At 46.8% G+C, this 19,830-nt stretch overlaps 1 protein-coding gene across 30 annotated transcripts in view; it reads left to right on the forward strand.

Moving 5' to 3' along the window:
- NEDD4L (NEDD4 like E3 ubiquitin protein ligase) overlaps positions 1-19,830 on the forward strand; it is a 375,462-nt gene that overhangs the window by 182,263 nt on the left and 173,369 nt on the right. For 3 of the 30 annotated variants that reach the window (XM_086373646.1, XM_086373618.1, XM_086373620.1), the window contains exon 3: positions 9,527-9,561. The exons of the other annotated variants lie outside the window; for them this stretch is intronic. In XM_086373646.1, coding sequence (XP_086229772.1) covers positions 9,539-9,561 — 23 coding nt within the window. In that variant the 5' untranslated portion in view covers positions 9,527-9,538. The remainder of the gene's footprint in view (positions 1-9,526; positions 9,562-19,830) is intronic. 30 annotated transcript variants of the gene reach the window in all.

Raw genomic sequence — 19,830 nt, forward strand, 5'->3', positions numbered from 1 at the left:
AGAACTTGTGTAGTGGTGCCTTCCCCCATCCCCTTTAAATATTTGTGAGGAGGAAAAGGTGAACTTTCATTCCCATGGGAATTTGAGAAGGACGATGGTGAAATTAAGAAGAGAGAAAAAGGAAATGCTTTCTCTTTGGACCAGAGAAAAGCAGGGGGAATGATTCTCATGTACAGTGTTTTTTTGTGTTTTGTTTTAAAGGTGGTTTTGTTTTATATTTTTTGGAGTCTTGTACTGCAACTAAATGTTGAGTTTTTTCTTTTCTATTTTTGTTTTTTATTTTTATTTTTTAATTGGAAGATAATTGCTTTATAGAATTTTGTTGTTTTCTGTCAAACCTTACATGAAGCAGCCATAGGTCTACATATATACCTATGTTAAAAAACACTGTTAGGACATTCTTTTATTACCATGGAGTATAATGAAAAGATATCACACGAAGGCAGGAGCAGAATGGTAGGGCTTTGCTACTTGAGGAATGTGAGAATTTTATTCTAAAGTGGTTTGTTTGGTGGGTGTGGGGAGCCCTGTGTCCTTACTGACAGTATCTTAGAGGCGGTTGATAAGACTTTGGGTTATGGCGGTTGCCCTGGGGTGGGAGGGATGTTTTGTGTTTCTGAATTTTTTCCAGACAGTGTTTGTACCTCGGAGGGCTTTTCCAAATCGCTTTCCAGGTGAAGTCACTCCCCTCACCTGGGCGGAAGCCTGTTCCTCCCTGTGGTTGCTTTCCTCATGGGTGTTGAGTTAGCAGTGATTTCACGCGCTGCCCACATCCAGGACTTCTGGTTCTCCAGGTGGACTGGTCTCTCGCCTAGGATCCCAGGGGCTCCTGAGGTCATTCACCTCTGGGGTGATGCCTGAAGCCCAGCTTCTCAGATGTTTTCAGCGGCTCCAAATTCCGCAGAGGGTCAGTTGACACACCCGTGGCCCGTGTGTGTGCCCCCCAGCGTGGCCTGGCTTTCTCAGCGTCCAGTGTGGGTGTGGGTCGCAGGCGCCATCACACCCGCCGGCCAGGACTCGGGGATCAGGCCTGTCTGACCGAGCCCCCCCACTGCCCTCCTGGAGTCAAAGACAGCTTTGTTTCTGAGGCCCGAGATCTAGATCTTAGAGAAACTGCTTCCTGCTTTAGTGTTGTCACCAAAACCGTCACGAGATCTTCCCAGGTAAACCACCAGCTGGACCCTCAGCTGAGACCGACGTGAGCCGCGTACTCATCTTACAAGCAGTTACTGGGGAAAAGGGAAAATTCCAGCTCCCCGTCGACATCAGCCCAGAAGACAACTCCTGGAAAACAGAGGCGTCCGTGGAAATGTTTGGAATGGCACGTGGACGTGTGATGGGGCATCTCCTCCCAGAGGCAGTTAGCGGTTGTCGCTCCAGACTAAGTGGCAACTCAGAGAGGATAGATTCTAGTAGGGTAACTGGGGTTGAATAGAAACACATTTAAAAATCACCACTTGCAGTGATGTAAGCTGTCCTGCTCGCTTCACTGTTACTCATCCACCCGCTGTGGGTGACAGGATCACATGTGATTATAAAGTGCCTCTGACTCAGGCCAGTGACTGGAAACCTCGTCACATTACAGAGGGCATCTGGTCACAGATTCCGGAGCAGAGGTCAGGAGTGGCCCTGGGGCTGGGACCTTTGGGAACGTTTTCCAGGGCAGGGATTTGATTTGAACGTGCGGCTCAATTAACAGGCTTGGCGAGTTGATTTTTGGCCAAGATCTGCCATGCTGTGTAGACAAGCTTGAGACTCAAGAAAGTCTCCAGCTTTGTTAGAGGAAAGAGTGTGGTGGGCTCCAAGGAATTTTAATGTCTCCCACCTTTTCTTTCTTGCCCCGTTGTGTTGAGGTTTTCAAGGGCATGATTGCATGTGAGGTTCGTGCGTGGTATGTCTGAAGGACACTGACCTGTCTGGTAATACATTTGTGTGGCTATCTTAACTCATCGACAAGGCTATTGAGTATCCTTGTTCATTCCTTTAAAATAATTTGTTGTCTTCTTATTTGAGTCTGTCCCTGACCAAATATTTACTAAGTATCTTTGTGCTGGAGACCTCTTTTTCACTTACACTTCGCAGTTTTTATGGAGCTCAGATTCTTTTTAAAAGGCTGACTGTTTCTTCCCCTGTCTCATTCTTGTTTTCACTGGGTTGATTTTCTTAAATACAAACTTTAGCTGCCCTTAAGCATGGAGCTGAGTGGGGATGGCCATCAAAGACAATTAACATTTAATTGATTGGTGAGAGTAAGCAGACTGGGAAAAATATGTTTCCCGATTTCATTTGCCAGTTAAGAATTTTTTTTCAATTCTTTGTTCATTCACAGGGAGTCCACACAGTGATTTTTCCCTGTGTATGCGTGCACATGCGTGCCAGAGGAGCCCTGTTTCTGAAGGAAAAAGAGAATTTAACGGCTAGGATGATTACATCAGCTAAAAAGTATGCCTGTCAGAGAGAGAGAGAATGAGAGTGAGACCGAAACGGGGCCCAGTCACTTCCGGGGACCCGCAGACCCCAGGAGATGAGGCATCACCCGCTGCAGGGATGTTACAGGGAAAATGAGATTTGGAGCATGACACAGCACAGAAAGCTTTGATGACGAAGCCAACATCTTAGTTAGGCAATAAGCCGCTTAAGGCTGAGACCCACAGTTGACGGTGAGACTCAGAGGCGCTCTGGCGGGTGGGGTGCCTCCTGCCCCTCCCTGGCCCAGAGCTGCAGACCTCCTGCACTTGCCCAGCCTAGGTGTCCCCTGCGTCATCCTGAGGTCGCCCTCTTGCTGTGCTCTGTATCTGGCTTGGCTGCTGCTTTTTTAGGGGAGGGGAGAAGTGTGGGCAGAGAACGAAAGAAAAAGCAGTTGGTGAGTTCCGGGTGAAGAGTGTGCCAGTAAGTCTCTAAGTGGCTTCCCAGTCTTGAGGTGAAGCTCAGTTATTTATTCAACAAGTGTGCACAGAGCCCCTGGGGGGCCACTCAGGAGCTGGGTGCTGGGGAGGCCCGGGGCAGCAGGAGGGGCCAGGTGTGTGCTGGTACCTGGGCTGTGGGCCACTCGGCATCCAAAGGGAGCTCCAGCCAACAGTCACCAAGGGAACGTGTCAGTGTGATAACCAAGCAAGGGAATAACAATGGCCAACAGTCACCAAGGGAACATGTCAGTGTGATAACCAAGCAAGGGAATAACAATGGCCAACAGTCACCAAGGGAACGTGTCAGTGTGATAACCAAGCAAGGGAATAACAATGGCGTGGCCGGACAGGCCTTTCTTTTTTTTCCCTCTGTCGCTGTCTCACGAGGCAGCTTCTAGCATTTTCCAGTACGACTGTCTTTTGGTTCATTTGGAAGTTGTGGCCGACACTGGAATAGTGGTCAGAAAACCTGCTTTAAAAAGGCTCTACCAACTCCTCCCCATAGAAGGCTGCAGGTTATTGTGCTCAGAAGGGACAGTGCTGCCATTTATCTTCTAGACCAGAATGCAAAGATGTTTCCTGGAAAAAAATATTTCCACTCACCTAGCATGCTTATCTTTTCTTGCCAATGTTGGAAGCCAGGGACAGGTACATCTATGGAGTAGTCCAGAATGGATGAGTTATTCCACCCTCTCAGACGTGTGGCAGCCTGGATACAGAGACAGAGGGTCGACCTCGTGGCTGCACTGCTGACATGACACAAGTTTTGTTGTTTGCCAAGTGGAGCCCTGTTGAGTGACGTCTAACACTGAACTCTCATTTTTAAGTCAGAATTTATTTTACCATTTTATAGAACCAAGCCTTGTAAACTACTGCTATTTTGAAAGTACAGGATTGGTAATTTGGTGAGGTTCAGTTCAGTTCAGTTCATTTGCTCAGTTGTGTCCAACTCTTTGTGACCCCACAGACTGCAGCAAGCCAAGCCTCCCCATCCATCACCAACTCCTGGAGTTTACTCAAACTCATGTCCATTGAGTCAGTGATGCCATCCAACCATCTCATCCTCTGTCGTTTCCTTCTCCTCCTGCCCTCAATCTTTCCCAGCATCAGGGTCTTTTCAAATGAGTCAGCTCTTCACATCAGGTGGCCAAAGTATTGGAGTTTCAGTTTCAACATCAGTCCTTCCAATGAACACCCAGGACTGATCTCCTTTAGAATGGACTGGTTGGATCTCCTTGTAGTCCAAGGGACTCTCTCAAGAGTCTTCTCCCACACCACAATTCAAAAGCATCAGTTCTTCAGCGCTCAGCTTTCTTTATAGTCCAACTCTCACATCCATACATGACCACTGGAAAAACCATAGCTTTGACTAGATGGACCTTTGTTGGCAAAGTAATGTCTCTGCTTTTGAATATGCTGTCTAGGTTGGTCATAGCTTTCCTTCCAAGGAGTAAGCATCTTTTAATTTCATGGCTGCAGTCACCATCTGCAGTGATTTTGGAGCCCCCCAAAATAAAGTCAGTCACTGTTTCCCCATCTATTTCCCATGAAGTGATGGGACCAGATGCCATGATCTTCGTTTTCTGAATGTTGAGTTTTAAGCCTGATTTTTCACTCTCCTCTTGGTGAGATCAGTGGATTACAATCATGACATCTGAGTATTTCCAGGTGTGGGTGGCAGATCCAGAAAACAAACCTGGTGTCTGACTCTAGGGCGCCTGCCCTCAGTTACGTTGCTGCTGCTGCTCTTTAGTCGTTTCAGTTGTGTCTGACTCTGTGCAACTGTATGAACAGCCACCCTTCAGGCTCCTCTGTCCATGGGATTCTCTGGGCAAGAAGACTGGACTGGGTTGTGATGCCCTCCTCCAGGGGCTCCAGGGATCAAACCTGGGCCTCCTGCATTGTAGACTGAGTCTTTATCCCTGAGCCACTAGGGAAGCCCCCAGTTATGTTGCTGCTGCTGCTGATGAGTCACTTCAGTCGTGTCCGACTCTGTGCGACCCCATAGACGGCAGCCCACCAGGCTCCGCTATCCCTGGGATTATCCAGGCAAGAACCCTGGAGTGGGTTGCCATTTCCTCCAATGCATAAAAGTGAAAAGTAAAAGTGAAGTCGCTTAGTCGTGTCCGACTCTTCGCCACCCCATGGACTGCAGCTATGTTGCCTTAAATCAACTAAACCAGGACAGCCATTAAAGGAGGAGAAAAAAAAAAAAAAACTATCTTTGTCAAATGTGCAATTGTTAAATTTTTGTGAGGGTCTTCCACTTAATAATTTGTCATTTTCTTCAAGTTATTAAAAAATCACCCTTTCAGACAGCTTCCGGGACCATCCAGTTGAACAACAATCCGTGCCTGCCTCCACCTCCCAATGTCGGTGCTCTTTGCCTGCTGTGTGTCTTTTAAAAAAATTATCCATTTATCTGGCTGTGCCCAGTCTTAGTTGTAGCACGTGGGATCTTTGACCTTTAGCCGTGGCATTCGGACTCGTAGTTGCGGCATGTAACATCTAGTTCCCTGACTAGGAGCCCAGCCTGGGCCCCCAGCATGGGGAGCGCAGAGTCATAGCCCCCGGACCGCCAGGGAAGCCACTGCATCTCTCGTCTTCTTAGTGTTTGTCGTCTGTGTGCTTACCACCTGCCTCCCCTTGCTGGAGGGTGAAGTTCACAAAGAAATCCTTTCTTCCCCGGTGAATCGCAGGGGCCTAGACCAGTGCCCGAGGCATCGTAGGTGCTCAGTGAATGGGCTGAGAGAAGGAGCAGAGAGGAAACCAGACGCTCCAGCCTTTGGATGGGCTGTGAAGGGAGCCTCTGGGTGTCCTTGGGGTCCTGACTCAGTCATCTGGAGGCTGTGATTTCTTCTGAGTTGTCAGTACCTAGAGGTGAGTTGTCTGGAGCTCACCTCGCACCATCTTGAGGCGTTAGCAGAATGGACTTGGCTGGGTGGCTCTCGTGACTCTGGAGGTCTCATCACCGGCCTTTCCCACAGGCTTTTCCCATGGATCAGGGTCGAGCTCCCTGCTTCTGTTACACGAAGATCTCTGGTCCCCCGGGGACTAGCTCCATGGAGCTCCTTACAAGTTGTTCACCGACGTGAAGAGTGTTTTACCTCCTGTGGGTTTTCCCTGCCTAATTGCCACTCTGCTTTTCAGCCTTCAGCATGCCACGGTCTCATGCTCCATTGTGGTTTTACTTAACCTGAATCCTTTATTAATTGCCTCCTGTTCAAACCCCCTCAGAACAGGTATCCTTCACTTTCAGCTTCTGCTCCATTACTGTTGGATTTCTTTGTTTCAGTCATGGTATGAGGAAAAAAAAGAAAACAGAGAAATTGTGAGCGAGGCTGTTCTACTTCCATCCAACGTGCCCCGGTTTGGCCAGTATCCTACTTTCATAGAGATGGCTGTTGCCCAGCGCGTGAAGTCTCCGTGCTCCGTGTACGTGTGGTGACACTTTAGTTTCTGCTGACGACAGAGCTCAAGGTGTCCCGCCCTCTCGCCTAACCCTCCATGCCTAATCTGCCTTTGGGTTGTCACTGAACCCTCTAAGGCAGACCTACTGTGCGCCAGGAATGTCATATATGCGAGTGACCGAGACATGGCCCTGTTTGCAAGGAGCTCCTAGACCCGTCCCATTAACAGTCACACAAGTAAGCCACGGCTATACTGGTTGTCTTCTGCCAGCAGGTGTGGGTTTGGCATTAAAAAAACCTTCGCAAAGACAGCTGAGATGGGTCTTTCAGGTTGAGTGAGGGTTGGTGCAGGCACGGTGGGATCAGGACATTTCTAGGAGAGGAGGAAAAGCATAGTGTTTGCTAAATGTGCAAGGCACACAGAAGATGATCTCCGAGGGGTAGGCAGAAGCCACAGCCAGGCTGACTGCAGGTGCCACGTTCTTTTGGACTTTATCTCTGAGGTTACCAAGAACCACGTTCCCATGGGTGTGGCTTGGGCAATCGGGTTGTCATTCGGCTGCATAAAGAAGATGTGGACTGGAAGAGGTGAGGCTTGCGGCAGATTTCCTCCGTGAGGCACGTCACCACTGGGCTGGGATGGCCAGAAGATTCCTTTGTTTGCTTTGGTGCTCAAGCTCTAGAGACCAGCTCCAGTCAACTTGGCCACCCCTTAGCTGTTAATAGTCTTGGAGAAGAAGGGGGTGTGAGCACACCCAGCGAGCACTGTAGAGTGAAAAGAAGTCAAAGATGAGATGGGGACACCAGCATGTAACATGTTTTTCTCCGGCCTGGGTGTCCTGGTCTGAGCTCTTTATATGAGACCCGTGCGCTTGTCCACACCTGCAATTCACTCCTGAGTGCTGTGTTCTAATCACCCTTAGAGCCTTGCTACACCCACCAGCAGTCTGGCCTGGGAGCTTGTTAGAAATGCAGATCGTCAGGGCTCACCTCACACTTCCGTAAGCACAGAGCATTAACACAGAGTCCTCGGGTGAATGCTTTGCCTGGCAGAGTGCTCGAAACCCTTCTGTAGAACTTCTTTGCCAATCACGTAAAAGCAGAGGGCTTGTTTCTTCTTCTGTGTTCTCTGTAGGACCTCATTGCTTTTTCAAGTTTTCTCAGAATTGCAGACTATAGAATATACGGGGTGTAAATCGAATCAGCCGCTAATAAGCAGCACTTGGCTAGGATGCAGAGCTGTGTCTCGCATTCAGATCACAGTCTGGGCAGGGCTTAACGGTCATTTGTAAGGAGGACCGTGCTACCTGCACGCTCCCCTTGCTTGGGGTCATCTAACTCACTTTCCCCCCAGTGACCCAAGGAAGAGAGAGAGAGCGCATCTCACTTTCGTGGTGACTCCAGCCGCATCCACAAGCGGCTTATATTTGATGCGACTGTGATCACTGTTGGATAATACCATCCATGTCAGCTGCATGGAAATTATATTCAATATCTGGTAATAACCTATAATGGAAAAGCATCTGCAAAAGAATACACACACACACACACACACACACAGCCAAAACGTTGGTTCAGGTTTTTCTGTAACAGCTTGTGAAACAAACTTTCTGGCCAACCCAATACGTTATATAACTGCATGGCTTTCTTCTACACCTGAAACTAACACAATATTGTGAATCAGCTGCACTACAATAAAAATTCTGAGGCTAATTACAATGAATGTTTTCTCAATTATGTGCTTTTATTAAAGGCTGTTTAAGAGTTTGGGGTGTGAAAATTCACATCCATGTTGAGGTTTACATGTCTTTATTTTGAAAGGAAACCTTTTCAGGCTTGGGGAAAAGATCAGGGGCAGACAACAAAAGCATGGGAAAAAAATACTGAGAACTTGTACAGTTGGAATAAAAATTTCATAATGGTGCATAATGAGCTAGTGATACATGTTAAAAATATGAACTCTCCAGTTTATAAGTGCTTATCAACAGTGTAATCAGGGTGTCTGGAATTAACTGTTATCATCTCCCTCAGTTAGTCCCCAGCCATTAACATTTTTTGTGTCCTTTAGATTTGAATGTTTAACTTTCTCATACAAGAGTATGTCAGTTGCATGATTCATTTGTTAAAAGTTTTTGCTTTTGTTAATCAAAGGTGAGTCATACTGTTAGTTTGGCATTCGTGAAGTCGCTCAGTCCAACTCTTTGTGACCCGCCCCCCCGCCCCCTGCCAGTAGCCCTCCAGGCTCCCCCGTCCGTGGAATTCTCCAGGCAAGGATACTGGAGTGGGTTGCCATTTCCTTCTCCAGAAGATCTTCCCCACCCAGGGATCGAACCCGGGTCTCCCTCACTGCAGGCAGACTCTTTACCCTCTGAGCCACCAGGGAAGCCCCACTACTGTTAGTTTGGGGTATTAGGTCGTTTTATTGCTGAAAATGAGGTTCACTGTGAGATTTTTTGTTTTGTTTTATTTCTTTGAGTTTGAGCTTATAACGCAGGACAATGTAGGAAAGGACCCTGTGGCTCCCACATTGTGGAAAAGTGAAAAAAATAAAGGAAGTTTAATTAAAGGAAATTTTGCATGGAAAACACATGTGTCTAGTTGATCAGTATCAGGTATGTGATGAGAATTCCATGTTTTGGCAGCTGAGGCAAGAAAACCTTTGACCCTGGGGAGAAGTTACCCTGTGATATGATGAGTAGGAAGTCAAGGAAGGAAGGAATACTTACTGAGGGCGTGTTCTCTGCAAGGTCCTATGGAAAAGGCAGTCTAGCCTAAGAAGTAGATATTGGCCATAAGAGACGTGCACCTAATTCAAGAGTGTTAAGATTTACACACTTGAAAAAGGACAATCAATACAGAAAGGCATGTAAGTCATCGCGGAGGAGTAGCCTCCACAGCCATGACTGTCGGAATGCAGAGCACAGAGAGGCTGGTTATTACAGGGTGGTGTTCTAGGAAGATGAGGAAGGATACTGGCTGCTTGAAGCCTGGAAAGATCAAGCACTTCCACAGGAGGAAGGGGAAGAGAGAAGGGATCTCCCATAAGCGCGTAGGTACCAGGCGTGAGTGGGCTAACTTTGAAGGTGGTAGATTGATGTATCTGGGGACTCAAACACATATGGCTGTTATTGACAAGGTAGTTTAATTGGATTCTGCACTTATTGCCTAATAGAAATTCTTAACTCATTACTGACGTGTTCTGTTTTGCAGAAACTAGTGCTTATGGCCAGCAATTTGTTATGTAGGTGAGTACTGAAACGTCTCTGGTCAATAACGTTCAGGTAACAAAAGATGTATTAAGACGTCTCTCATCAGTGATGGATTAAGCATGGGGCAAAAGTGAAACAAGTTTCAGTATACCAGAGATCTGACCTCCATAGTTATTCTGGGAAAGTTGTGTTTTATTCTATGTAGATTTATTCTGTGTAGATTGTCGTAATCTGTCCTCGTGACCTTCAGATCAGATCAGGCCATGATGATTTGGTACTTTCTCCTTTAGGGTCACGGGGACAGGAGAAACACATATATCCATAAAGCATAGTCTTCTTGTAGCATAAGCTATAACACCCTGACAAGGTGGGCATGGTGTGGGTACGAAACACAGCTTCTGTAATTCTAGAACCTACCCCAGGCTCTCTTTAGAGATCCTTTGGTATCCAGTCTCATCCAACATGGTACCTGAAGGGAAGATTTTAAAATACCTGAATACAGGGGAAAATCTCCTTGTTCATCCTGCTTTGAAAATGTGCTGTTCATGCTGGTGAGGAGATCAGTCGAGATTTTTACTGTTGATGAAGACTTCAGTTCTTCTATAAATTCTCTTCTTGACAGCACATGGGCCCTGGAGGCCCAGATGTGAGGACCTGCCGTGTGTCTGTCTGGGTAACTGGGAACATGTGCTGCGTGGTGCTCATCTTTCTGCCGTTGGGGCGGGGCTTTGTCATAAGCTAGCCCTCCCTCAGTTGACTGTAGCTTTTCCTTCCGGTCATAAGGCTGTGAAGCAAATTGCTTTTGCTGCTCTTCTGAAATTCTCTTCTAAAAAGCCTTATGGTGATGTTGTGCAGGACTCACCATCATGGAAAGGTCAAGTCTCTGGTGGTTTGTTTGTGTGTTTAATAGCCTTGAAGACAGAACTTTAAATATTTGGCCAATTTATTTGAGAATTGGGGAAGTGTTTTTTGTTTGCCGGAGCAATTCTAGGATTCCATAGGCAGTTCTTTGTGCTTTGGAGGGCAGTCTGAATGTGGTGGGCAAGGTGGCATCGACATATTTTAAGTGTTGTTCTACAGCTTAGTGTGTATGTGTGCTCAGTCGCTTAGTCGTGTCCACCTCTTTGAGACCCCATGGACTATAGCCCACCAGGCTCCTCTGTCCATGGAATTTTCCAGGCAAGAATGCTGGAGTGGGTTGCTATGCTCTCCTCCAGGGGATAGTCCCGACCCAGGAATCGAACTTAGTACAGGTCCATAATCCCATGCAGTTCAAAGATCCAAAAAGCCCTGGAAAGAAAACGTTGTTGTAGCTTTGTAGGAAACTCATTTGGTGGCAAAACCTGACCTCAATGGACTTGAGAGTATTTCTGGTTTTATGTAAAACACATAATACAAGTATTTATACATATTTGGTGATGGGTCCTGCCCCCCAGACCCCCACTGGGGATGTTATGCAGTAACTGGAATAGTCAGGACCATCTAAAATGAGAAAGAAGTTCTGGAACACAGTTGGCCCCTAGGGTTTCCAGTAAAGGATGCCTTGTTTCCTAAAGCTGCCAGAGTGAAGTGCCACAAACAGGGTGGCTTACAACAAACTGTATTGTCTCAGTTCCGGAGGCTGCAGATCCGAAATCAGAGCCATGCTGTCCCCAGGGTTAGGGAGACCTTCCTCGAGTTTCTCTCCTCTGGTGTTGGAGGCAGTCCTTGTTAGCATCCTTCCGCTTACGTGGCCATCGTCTCCCTTGTGTCTTCATTCCAGTGTGTGCGTCTGCCCGGGTTTTCCCCGCTTCTGAGAGTACGGTCAGACTGGATTAGAGTCCGACCCAATGAGTTCCCCTTCACTTAACTATCTCTATAAAGACCCTTTTTTCTCATAAGGTCACATTCTGAGGCTCTGGGATTAGGATCTCACACCATTTTGAGGGGACCCAATGGAGCCCGTAACCTGGGGAGCGGTTTCCCTGGTCCTTTCTCGCTGCATTCAGGCCGGTGCCAGTTTCAAGACCTTGGCCTCCTGACTCTCTGATGGCCCGGCAGCTGCTTCGCTGAGTGGCTGGCGCCTGGGCCACCTCTCGAGACCATGCCATGTCTCGTGTTAGCCTCCTCTGCGGCAGGAATGCCTTCCTCTCAGAGAAATCTTGCCCGGGAGAAGAAAGACAGAGTCTTACAGTGAAAACTGAACTGGGCTCAGGGTCCGCCCCGAGGTACCTCTGGTATCACTATCACTCCCATCCCTGAGAAGTCTAGAATGTTCCTAGCTACGTTAAAGGAAGGAGCGTACAGAAGTCTAGGACAGTGCTTGGCACGTACTGAACGCTTGGGTGAGAGCTCAGCACTTCTGTGTGCAGGAGCTGGTGAGCTGTCCTTGCACTCCTCCTTCTCTCACCGCGTGCCCTGCCTGCCCAGGAAAGTGGGCCCCTGTCGGCCCAGTTGTTGTTCACTCATCTGCATGGCAGCTCCTTCTTGGAGACCTTTGTGGCTGAGCACCCAGCACGGGGGTCTCAGCAGTGTCTGTTTCGGATGTCCAGGGGTCCCGAGACCCCCCTGGCACCCAGAGCAGACGTCAAACAGTCTGTGCTCTGAGAACCCAGGGCTCTTCCACAGTTAATTAAAAGTATCTTTTTCTCCCTGTGTAGTTAATAAAGGCTGAATTCCCTGAGTAGTCGTCTGCCTTAGAATTCGCCCTCTTTTCTAGTTCCACGCAGCTCAGTGTTGGTTCCACTTTGGCATCGAGTTCAAAGTCCTGCTGGAACAGCGTTGCTTCTTTGCATCCTGAGGGCACAGGTGAAGTGAACGAAGGGATGGACTTCGGAGTCAGAATGGTGACTTGGGGAATCCTTGGTGATTTAGTGTGATTTGGTGTCTGCTTACCTGTTGTTTTAGGCTACTGACTTTATAAATTGGGAGAGTGGAGGGAGATAGTTTATTTTTTTTAAAAAAAGAAATATAATTAAGAGCAATTATGAATGTATCTTTTGCGTGTGTGTGTGTGGTGCTTCACATGGGGTCTAGTTCCCTGACCAGGGATCCAAGCTGAGCCCTCTGCATTGGAAGCTCAGAGTCTTCACCACTGGACCACCAGGAACGTCCCACGAATGTATGTTTGCAAGAAGTTTGAGTTGGTTTGACTTTTAAATGAGTGGGTATCACTGTCCACCAGACTCAGAACAAACTGATGAGGGGTCACGCCTCAGAATTTGTCCCCTTGCCTCATTTCCTTTATTTTTTAAAAAGCACGTATTTAGTTACTGTTAGCTGTGCTGGGTCTCTGATGCTGCACGCGGGCTTTCTCTACTTGTGAGTGGGGGCCGCTCTCTAGTTGCAGAGCACAGGCTTCTCACTGCAGGGGTTTTCTCGTTGCAGAGCGCTGGCTTTAGGGTGTAGCTGCAGTGGAAAGCTCTAGAGGGAGGGCTCAGTAGTTGTGGCGCTCGGCCTTAGTTGCGCCAAGGCAGGTGGGATCCTCCTGGAGCAGGAATCAAACCCATGTCCCCTGCATTGGCAGGCGGATTCCCGACCACTGGATTGCAAGGGAGGGCCACCCTGTTTCCTTTAGAATGGAGTTCCTGATGGGCTGTTATAATTACAGGGTACTTGAAACTGTCCTCTTATTACAAGGTGGTGGTTCTTAAAAATGGACAAGAACTGACTTGCCTTTCCTCGGCTCCCACCCCCACCCCCCCACGTCGAACAGAACAAAACAACGCAGCGCCGACTGTAAACTGTAATTACAGGTCGGCCTTGTAAGCTGCCCTTCCTGTGATTCCAGGAAGTGTGGGCAGTGGCCAGGGGAAGCCCAGCAGGACAGGCAGAGCCCTCAATGCCCAGCTGAGAGGAGGCTGTCTTTCCACTCCGCCTGTCTTCTCAGGAATGGAGGCCTGGAGGCTGGCAGAGGTACTGAGTTCAATGGGGTCCTTGCACTGGGTCCTGGAGAAGGAAGGAAGACAAGGCAGAACCTCTGTGCTTCCCAAACTGGGGTGCCAGGTGAGCAGGTTGTTAGAAACGCAGGTTATCAGGTCGAGCCTCATATCCGCATCAGAAACTCGGGGCTTGGGCCCAGCCCGCCAGGCGGCCCTGACGCGTGCACGCAGTGAGAACCTCCTCGCAGGAGTTCCTCGCGTCTGCAGGCCTTCTACAGGCAGCCCGGCCGCTGTGGTGATGCTGGGCGCTGGCAGCCAAGTGTCTGCGTCGTAGCGGAGGCCTTGTCTGAGTGCACATACGACAGGGAGGGTATGCCGAGGTGTTCCAGATTGTTCTAGTTAATCATTACTGTGAGCAAACACCACCAGAGTGTAGGTCCTGCCAAGTGAGCATAAGAATGAATAAGTCTTCCACAGGTCCCTGGCAAAGGTGAGCAGGAGACTGTTCTAAGAAGGGGGAGGAGGCACTTATGGGGAATATTTGAATGTTTCAGTGATACAGATCTGTGGTTACCGAAAGGTGGGTTGTGGAGGGATGGATTGGGAGTTGGGATTTAACAGAGGCAAACTGTTGTATGTTTTATAACTAAATCCCTTTGCCGTACACCAGAAATTAAAGCATCATAAGGCAACTATCGTTGTTTAGCTGCTAAGTCTTGTCTGAGTCTTTGCGACCCCGTGGACTGTAATCCACCAGGCTCCTCTGTTCATGGGCTCTCCCAGGCAAGAAGACTGGAGTGGATTGTTATCATTTCCTCCTCCAGGGGATCTTCCCGACCCAGGGACGGAACCTGCATCTCCTGCACTAGCAGGCGGCTTCTTTACTTGTGAGCCACCAGGAAAGCCCCAAAACTATACTTGAATTTAAAGAAACGTTTCCATGATAAATCTCAGCAACCTCCTCGTTTGTCATAGGATTCACGTTCTTTGCGACGCAAGACATCTTACGTGGTGGTTCTCCCTGTGCCCGGCATGGACTTCCTTCTCTGGCCTGGACAGCCACCAGGTCGAGCACATTTCCTCTCTCTTTCTGCTAGAGTTTAGAGCACATGTTGCTTATGGTATGCTCAGATGCTCAGTCGTGTCCGACTCTGTGTGACCCCATGGACTGCAGCCCGCCAGGCTCCTCTGTCCATGGGATTCTCCAGGCAAGAGCACTGGAGTGGATTGCCATGCCCTCCTCCAGGGGATCTTCCCAACCCAGGGGTCAAACCCGAGTCTCTTAGGTTTCCTGCATTGGCAGGTGGATTCTTTATCACTGGCGCCACCTGGGAAGCCCAGCGTACTGCTTAAATAGTAGGTTCGGACTCTGGTTTTCTAAGATCTTCTTTGGGGAAGATTGAGCATTTAGGTCCCACAGTTCTTTAGGACCCATAGGACCCCTTAGATTCAAGCCTACTACCAACCAGCCCAGGATTCTCTTGCCAGCAGGGGCCCAAAGGCAGGGTTGAGGCGCTCCTCTCTGATGGAGACATGGGAGAGTCCTGCGTAGTGAGCTCTTCCTTAGACTCATTCCTGCTTCTGTTACTAACGCGTTTGCCCCGCCTGTAGAGTTCCTGCCTGAACAGCCTCTTGGGATTCCTGCCCCTTCACTTCTGCTACAAGTTTATTACCCTTGGTGCTAAACACTTCACATGAATATTTTCCAGCTGGTAACACTTCTCTAGGCAGGAATTAATTCTGTGGAGCATTTGGTAAGGGAATTTACAATTATATTAGGCATAACTTGGTCTTTGAAAACTTACAGCTTTAGGGTTATGTTAATTATTCCAGTTACATAAATAAGTAGGATACCTACATAAATACTTAACATCAGTGAAAGCTGAAAATGAAATATGAATTTAGTTGTATGGTAAATTTGAAAACAGGCATATATTATGCTGATTCTGTATTGTCCTGTGAGTATATTTATTTCCCATTGGACATTTTTCTGGGACCTTTTTTTAATGAATTAAATACACACAAATAATTTATTGACAAAGACCAAATGCTCTTTTAAGTAACAATAGTACGACTTCTTTTATTGTGTGTGTGTTTAAAAATCACTTTTTTTTTTTTTTAACAAATGTCTGTTCATGAAACAGTGTCTGTGGGGTTGTGATAAGAGATAATGAGGAAATGATTCATATATAGACTTTTGTTCAGCCAGGGCCTTTAAGGACTATTTAAAGTTTATATAAAGTGAACTTGAGCTCTCTATATTTTTGGTCTGAATACAAGTACGTACTCCTTTGGTTATAGTTTTGTACACATTCCTATGGTTATAGTTTCCACAGTCCTTGAGGTAAGAGTCTTAGGGGTTCAGGTTATTATCTACCACTTTATGCTGGTCTAGTTGTGGGAAGGTAACAGACATGACCATTCATATAAAAGTTGAAGAAAGTGATTAAAAGTACCTCTGAACTGTCATATGGGAGTTTGAAATTAATGGCATGTATAATTGTAGTATTTGAAATAGTGATCTCATTTGGCCAAAGATTTCCATGATGTCTGTAATGTTTATTGCATATTAAGAGACGAGACTACTATATGCCATGAGAAAATGATCCAAAGTGGTTTTAACTTTCTTGTACCATTTCTAATTTGAGAAATCCACATTTACAACATCTCTTCATGAATCACTACTTTTGGCCATTCACTCATAAGCACTCAAGTGGTTGAATAATTGCTGTTTGTGTGCTTGTGGTTTGAGGATGTGCATGTCATGTGATGTATTTCTGAACTACATTTTCAGAAGATATGCTTTCGTGCAGTCTCTTCTAACCAGTTTGGAAAATGGATCATTTCTCTTATAAATGAATGATTTGAATTGCTCCCCCCTCCAAATGTTCATGGGGGAGAACACTTTGGGGCCGCCTTTGGCAGAGTGGATTTTTAAAAACCCCTAAAGGGATGATAAAGGAGATGCTCAGTGTTGACATGGTGACTAAACATCACTTCAGTGGCCCCACAAATAGACCCTATTGCAGTGGCGATGAAGCGTGTTTCACCCACAGGATACATAACAGGGATGCTAAGGAAGGGCGTTTGTTTTTACTCCACTTGGTGTTTATATACCTTTCTTTAAAGGCTCTTTGAGATGTCTTTGCTCTGTTACTTAAAAAGGAAGGCGATTGTTCACTTAGAGGTTGATGTTAAAGTTGGAAGTGCTTTCTACCCCTCCCTACTATATTGACATAAGTATGATATGTGTCACTTGAGTTTTCTGGTTGCTGCTGTTTTGGGGGACCACTTGCAGTGGGAGTTCACTGGGGCGGGGGGCGGGGAGAGGCTGGCCATGGGACCAGCTGTATCACCTCGCTGCCTCAGCATTCCAGTCTAAATAGTGACCATCCCCATCATTTGCAGTATAGAGAGATATGAAAGGAAGAAAAAAAAATCACTCATGGTCTTGTAAATGCAGCAATAAACACTATTTTATAGTTTGATATGTTTATAATGCAGTAAGTTTGCTTGCTTTTATAGTTTAATTTTATTTGCTAATATAGGTTGATTATATTTTTTAAATTTTCTTTGTAAACAGAGCACAGGCAACTACATCAAGTATTTCGTCAATCCCGTTGTAACGGCTCCATGGCATTTCACGTGTGCACATATGTATGAGGACATCGTCCTTTCTTCATCCGTGAAACGGGGATTACTAACATCCTGCTTTCTTGTCGTTGTTCAGTCGCTGAGTTGTGTCTGACTCTTTGAGACCCCGTGGACTGCAGCACACCAGGCTCCCCTGTCCTTCACTGTCTCCCAGAGTTTGCTCAGATTCATGTCCATTGAGTCAGTGATGCTATCTAATCATCTCATCCTCTACTGCCCACTTCTTTTGCCTTCAGTCCTTCCCAGCATCAGGGTCTTTTCCAGTGAGTCAGCTCTTTGCATCAGGTGGCCAACGTATTGGAGCTTCCACATCAATCCTTCCAATGAATATTCAGGTTTGATTTCCTTTAGGATTGACTAGTTTGACCTCCTAGCAGTCCAAGAGACGCTCAAGAGTCTGCTCCAGCACCACAGTTCGAAAGCATCAATTCTTTGTAGCTCAGCCCTCATTGTGGTCCAGCTCTCAAATCTGTACACGACTCCTGGAAAAACCATAGCTTTGACTAAATGGACCTTTGTCGGCAAAGTGATGCGTCTGCATTTTAACACACTGTCTAGGTTTGTCATAGGTTTCCTTCCAGGGAGCAAGCGTCTTTTAATTTCATGGCTGCTTGTTACCAGGTCATTCTGAGGACTCGAGATGATGTATACATAAGGCACCAAGCACAGTACTCTGCAGTTAGAAAGCACTTAATAAATAACACTGCAAGTTGCTGTTTGTATTCATAAGATTGTCCCTGCATTTCAGATCATCTGAGAAAAATCATAAAAATTTATGACTTTTTGAATTCTTAATATGTCTGCCTAGCCAACTTTCATAAAGGTGACCTCTGCGTTACACGCATTCACTCTTGTCTGACTTTGGTTTCTCTGGAGCAGGGGTAGACAGCCTCCTTGAGGGCAGATTCTATATCTATTTACCTCGCCGCCCCCCATTTCTTTGACCTTCCCCCTTGGTGCCTACCACAGTCCTTTGTAATGATGGACACTCTATTGAGGGATTAGTTACTGAACAATTTCTGATAAGGGAGCAGTTTCTGGGTGCCTTGTTCCCTTAGGACTTTGTGAGTTGCTATCTCTCTTGGCTCTATTAAGCTATTACTAGCATAAAAGAACAGAGAAGGCAATGGCACCCCACTCCAGTACTCCTGCCTGGAAAATCCCATGGATGGAGGAGCCTGGAAGGCTGCAGTCCATGGGGTCGCTGAGGGTCGGACACGACTGAGCGACTTCACTTTGACTTTTCACTTTCATGCATTGGAGAAGGAAATGGCAATCCACTCCAGTGTTCTTGCCTGGAGAATCCCAGGGACGGGGGAGCCTGGTGGGCTGCTGTCTCTGGGGTCGCACAGAGTCGGACACGACTGAAGCGACTTAGCAGCAGCAGCAGCATAAAAGAAAAGTGTTTTCTTAATCTCTTATGATTGCACATACATGGGAAAAACACATAAGAGAAAATGCTGGAGATAAAGGCACATCACAACTGTCAACCTCCTTTGACGGCTGTCTGGACATGAATGAATGATATTTATACTACTGAATGATATTTATACTACCAGAAGATAAGAATACATTGGTTTTAATTAAAATTGTTTAAAAAAGCACACTGTTTTAGCTTAAATATTTTCATGAGCTGGTGCATATCTACATAGAGATAAACAGAACTGTGTAAATATGTGTCAGAGATAAGCAGTTCACTTACAGTACTCCCATCTCCCCACCCCGCCCTGCTCCCCGTGGGTCCCTGGGATCCAGGGTTGGGACCACTGAGTAACCTTGTTTTAGATGGCAAGGGATGAGGAGAGGGTTCATCCTGACCAGCCATTTCAAGCCTTGAGTGACGGGGAAGGCACTGGGATGAAGTAAACCACCAGCTGCTCCAGACAACAGAATCATTCCTGAGATATCCAAAAGTGTGTTTTTCAGCAGTGTCACAGAATATGCCCAAACTGTAGTTTTGTTTTGTTTTTTAAGTCAAAATATAGTTGATATACAGTGTTGCGTTAGCTTCTGGTGTCAGGTGATTCCGTTATACGCACACATACATTCTTTTTCATATCCTTCGACGTCATGGTTCATCACAGAATATGGAATATAGCTCATGGGCTATACAGTGGTGGTGATGGTGGTTTTGTCAGTAAGTTGTGTCCGACTCTTGCGACTCCATGGAATGTAACCTGCCAGGCTCCTCTGTCCATGGGCTTTCCCAGACAAGAATACTGGAACGGGTTGCCATTTCCTTCTCCAGGGGATCTTCCCAACTCAGGGAGCCAACCCACACCTCCTGCATTACAAACAGATTCTTTACCACTGAGCCACCAGGGAAGCCACGCTACGCCATAGGCCCTTGTTATCCGTTCTGTGTAGAGTGGTTTGCGTCTGCTAATTTGCCCCTCCTCTACCCACCCTCCCCTTTGTTAACCACGCTTGTTTTTTATGTCTATGGGTCTGTTCTGTCAATAGGATCACTTGTGTCATATTTTAGATTCCACAGGTAAGTGATATCGTACAGTATTTGTCTTTCTCCTTCTGACTTCACTTAGTAGGATGACCTCTAAGTTCATCTATGTTGCTGCACGCGGCATGACTTCATTCTTGTCTGAGCGGTATTCCGTGTGTATGCACCACATCTTTTTTATCCATTCGTCTGTTGCTGGACGTTTCCATTGCTTCTGTAACTTGACTATTGTAAATAGTGCTGCTATGAACTTTGCGGTACAGAGATCTTTTCAAATTATAGTTTTCTCTTTAATATATACCCAGGAGTAGGGTTGCAGGATCAATATGGCAA

This window comes from Bos grunniens, chromosome 24 (assembly GCF_055505025.1).
Source record: "Bos grunniens cultivar Pamir isolate PY7600 chromosome 24, Bosgru_T2T1.0, whole genome shotgun sequence".
In the NCBI taxonomy this organism is placed as follows: Eukaryota; Metazoa; Chordata; class Mammalia; order Artiodactyla; family Bovidae; genus Bos; species Bos grunniens.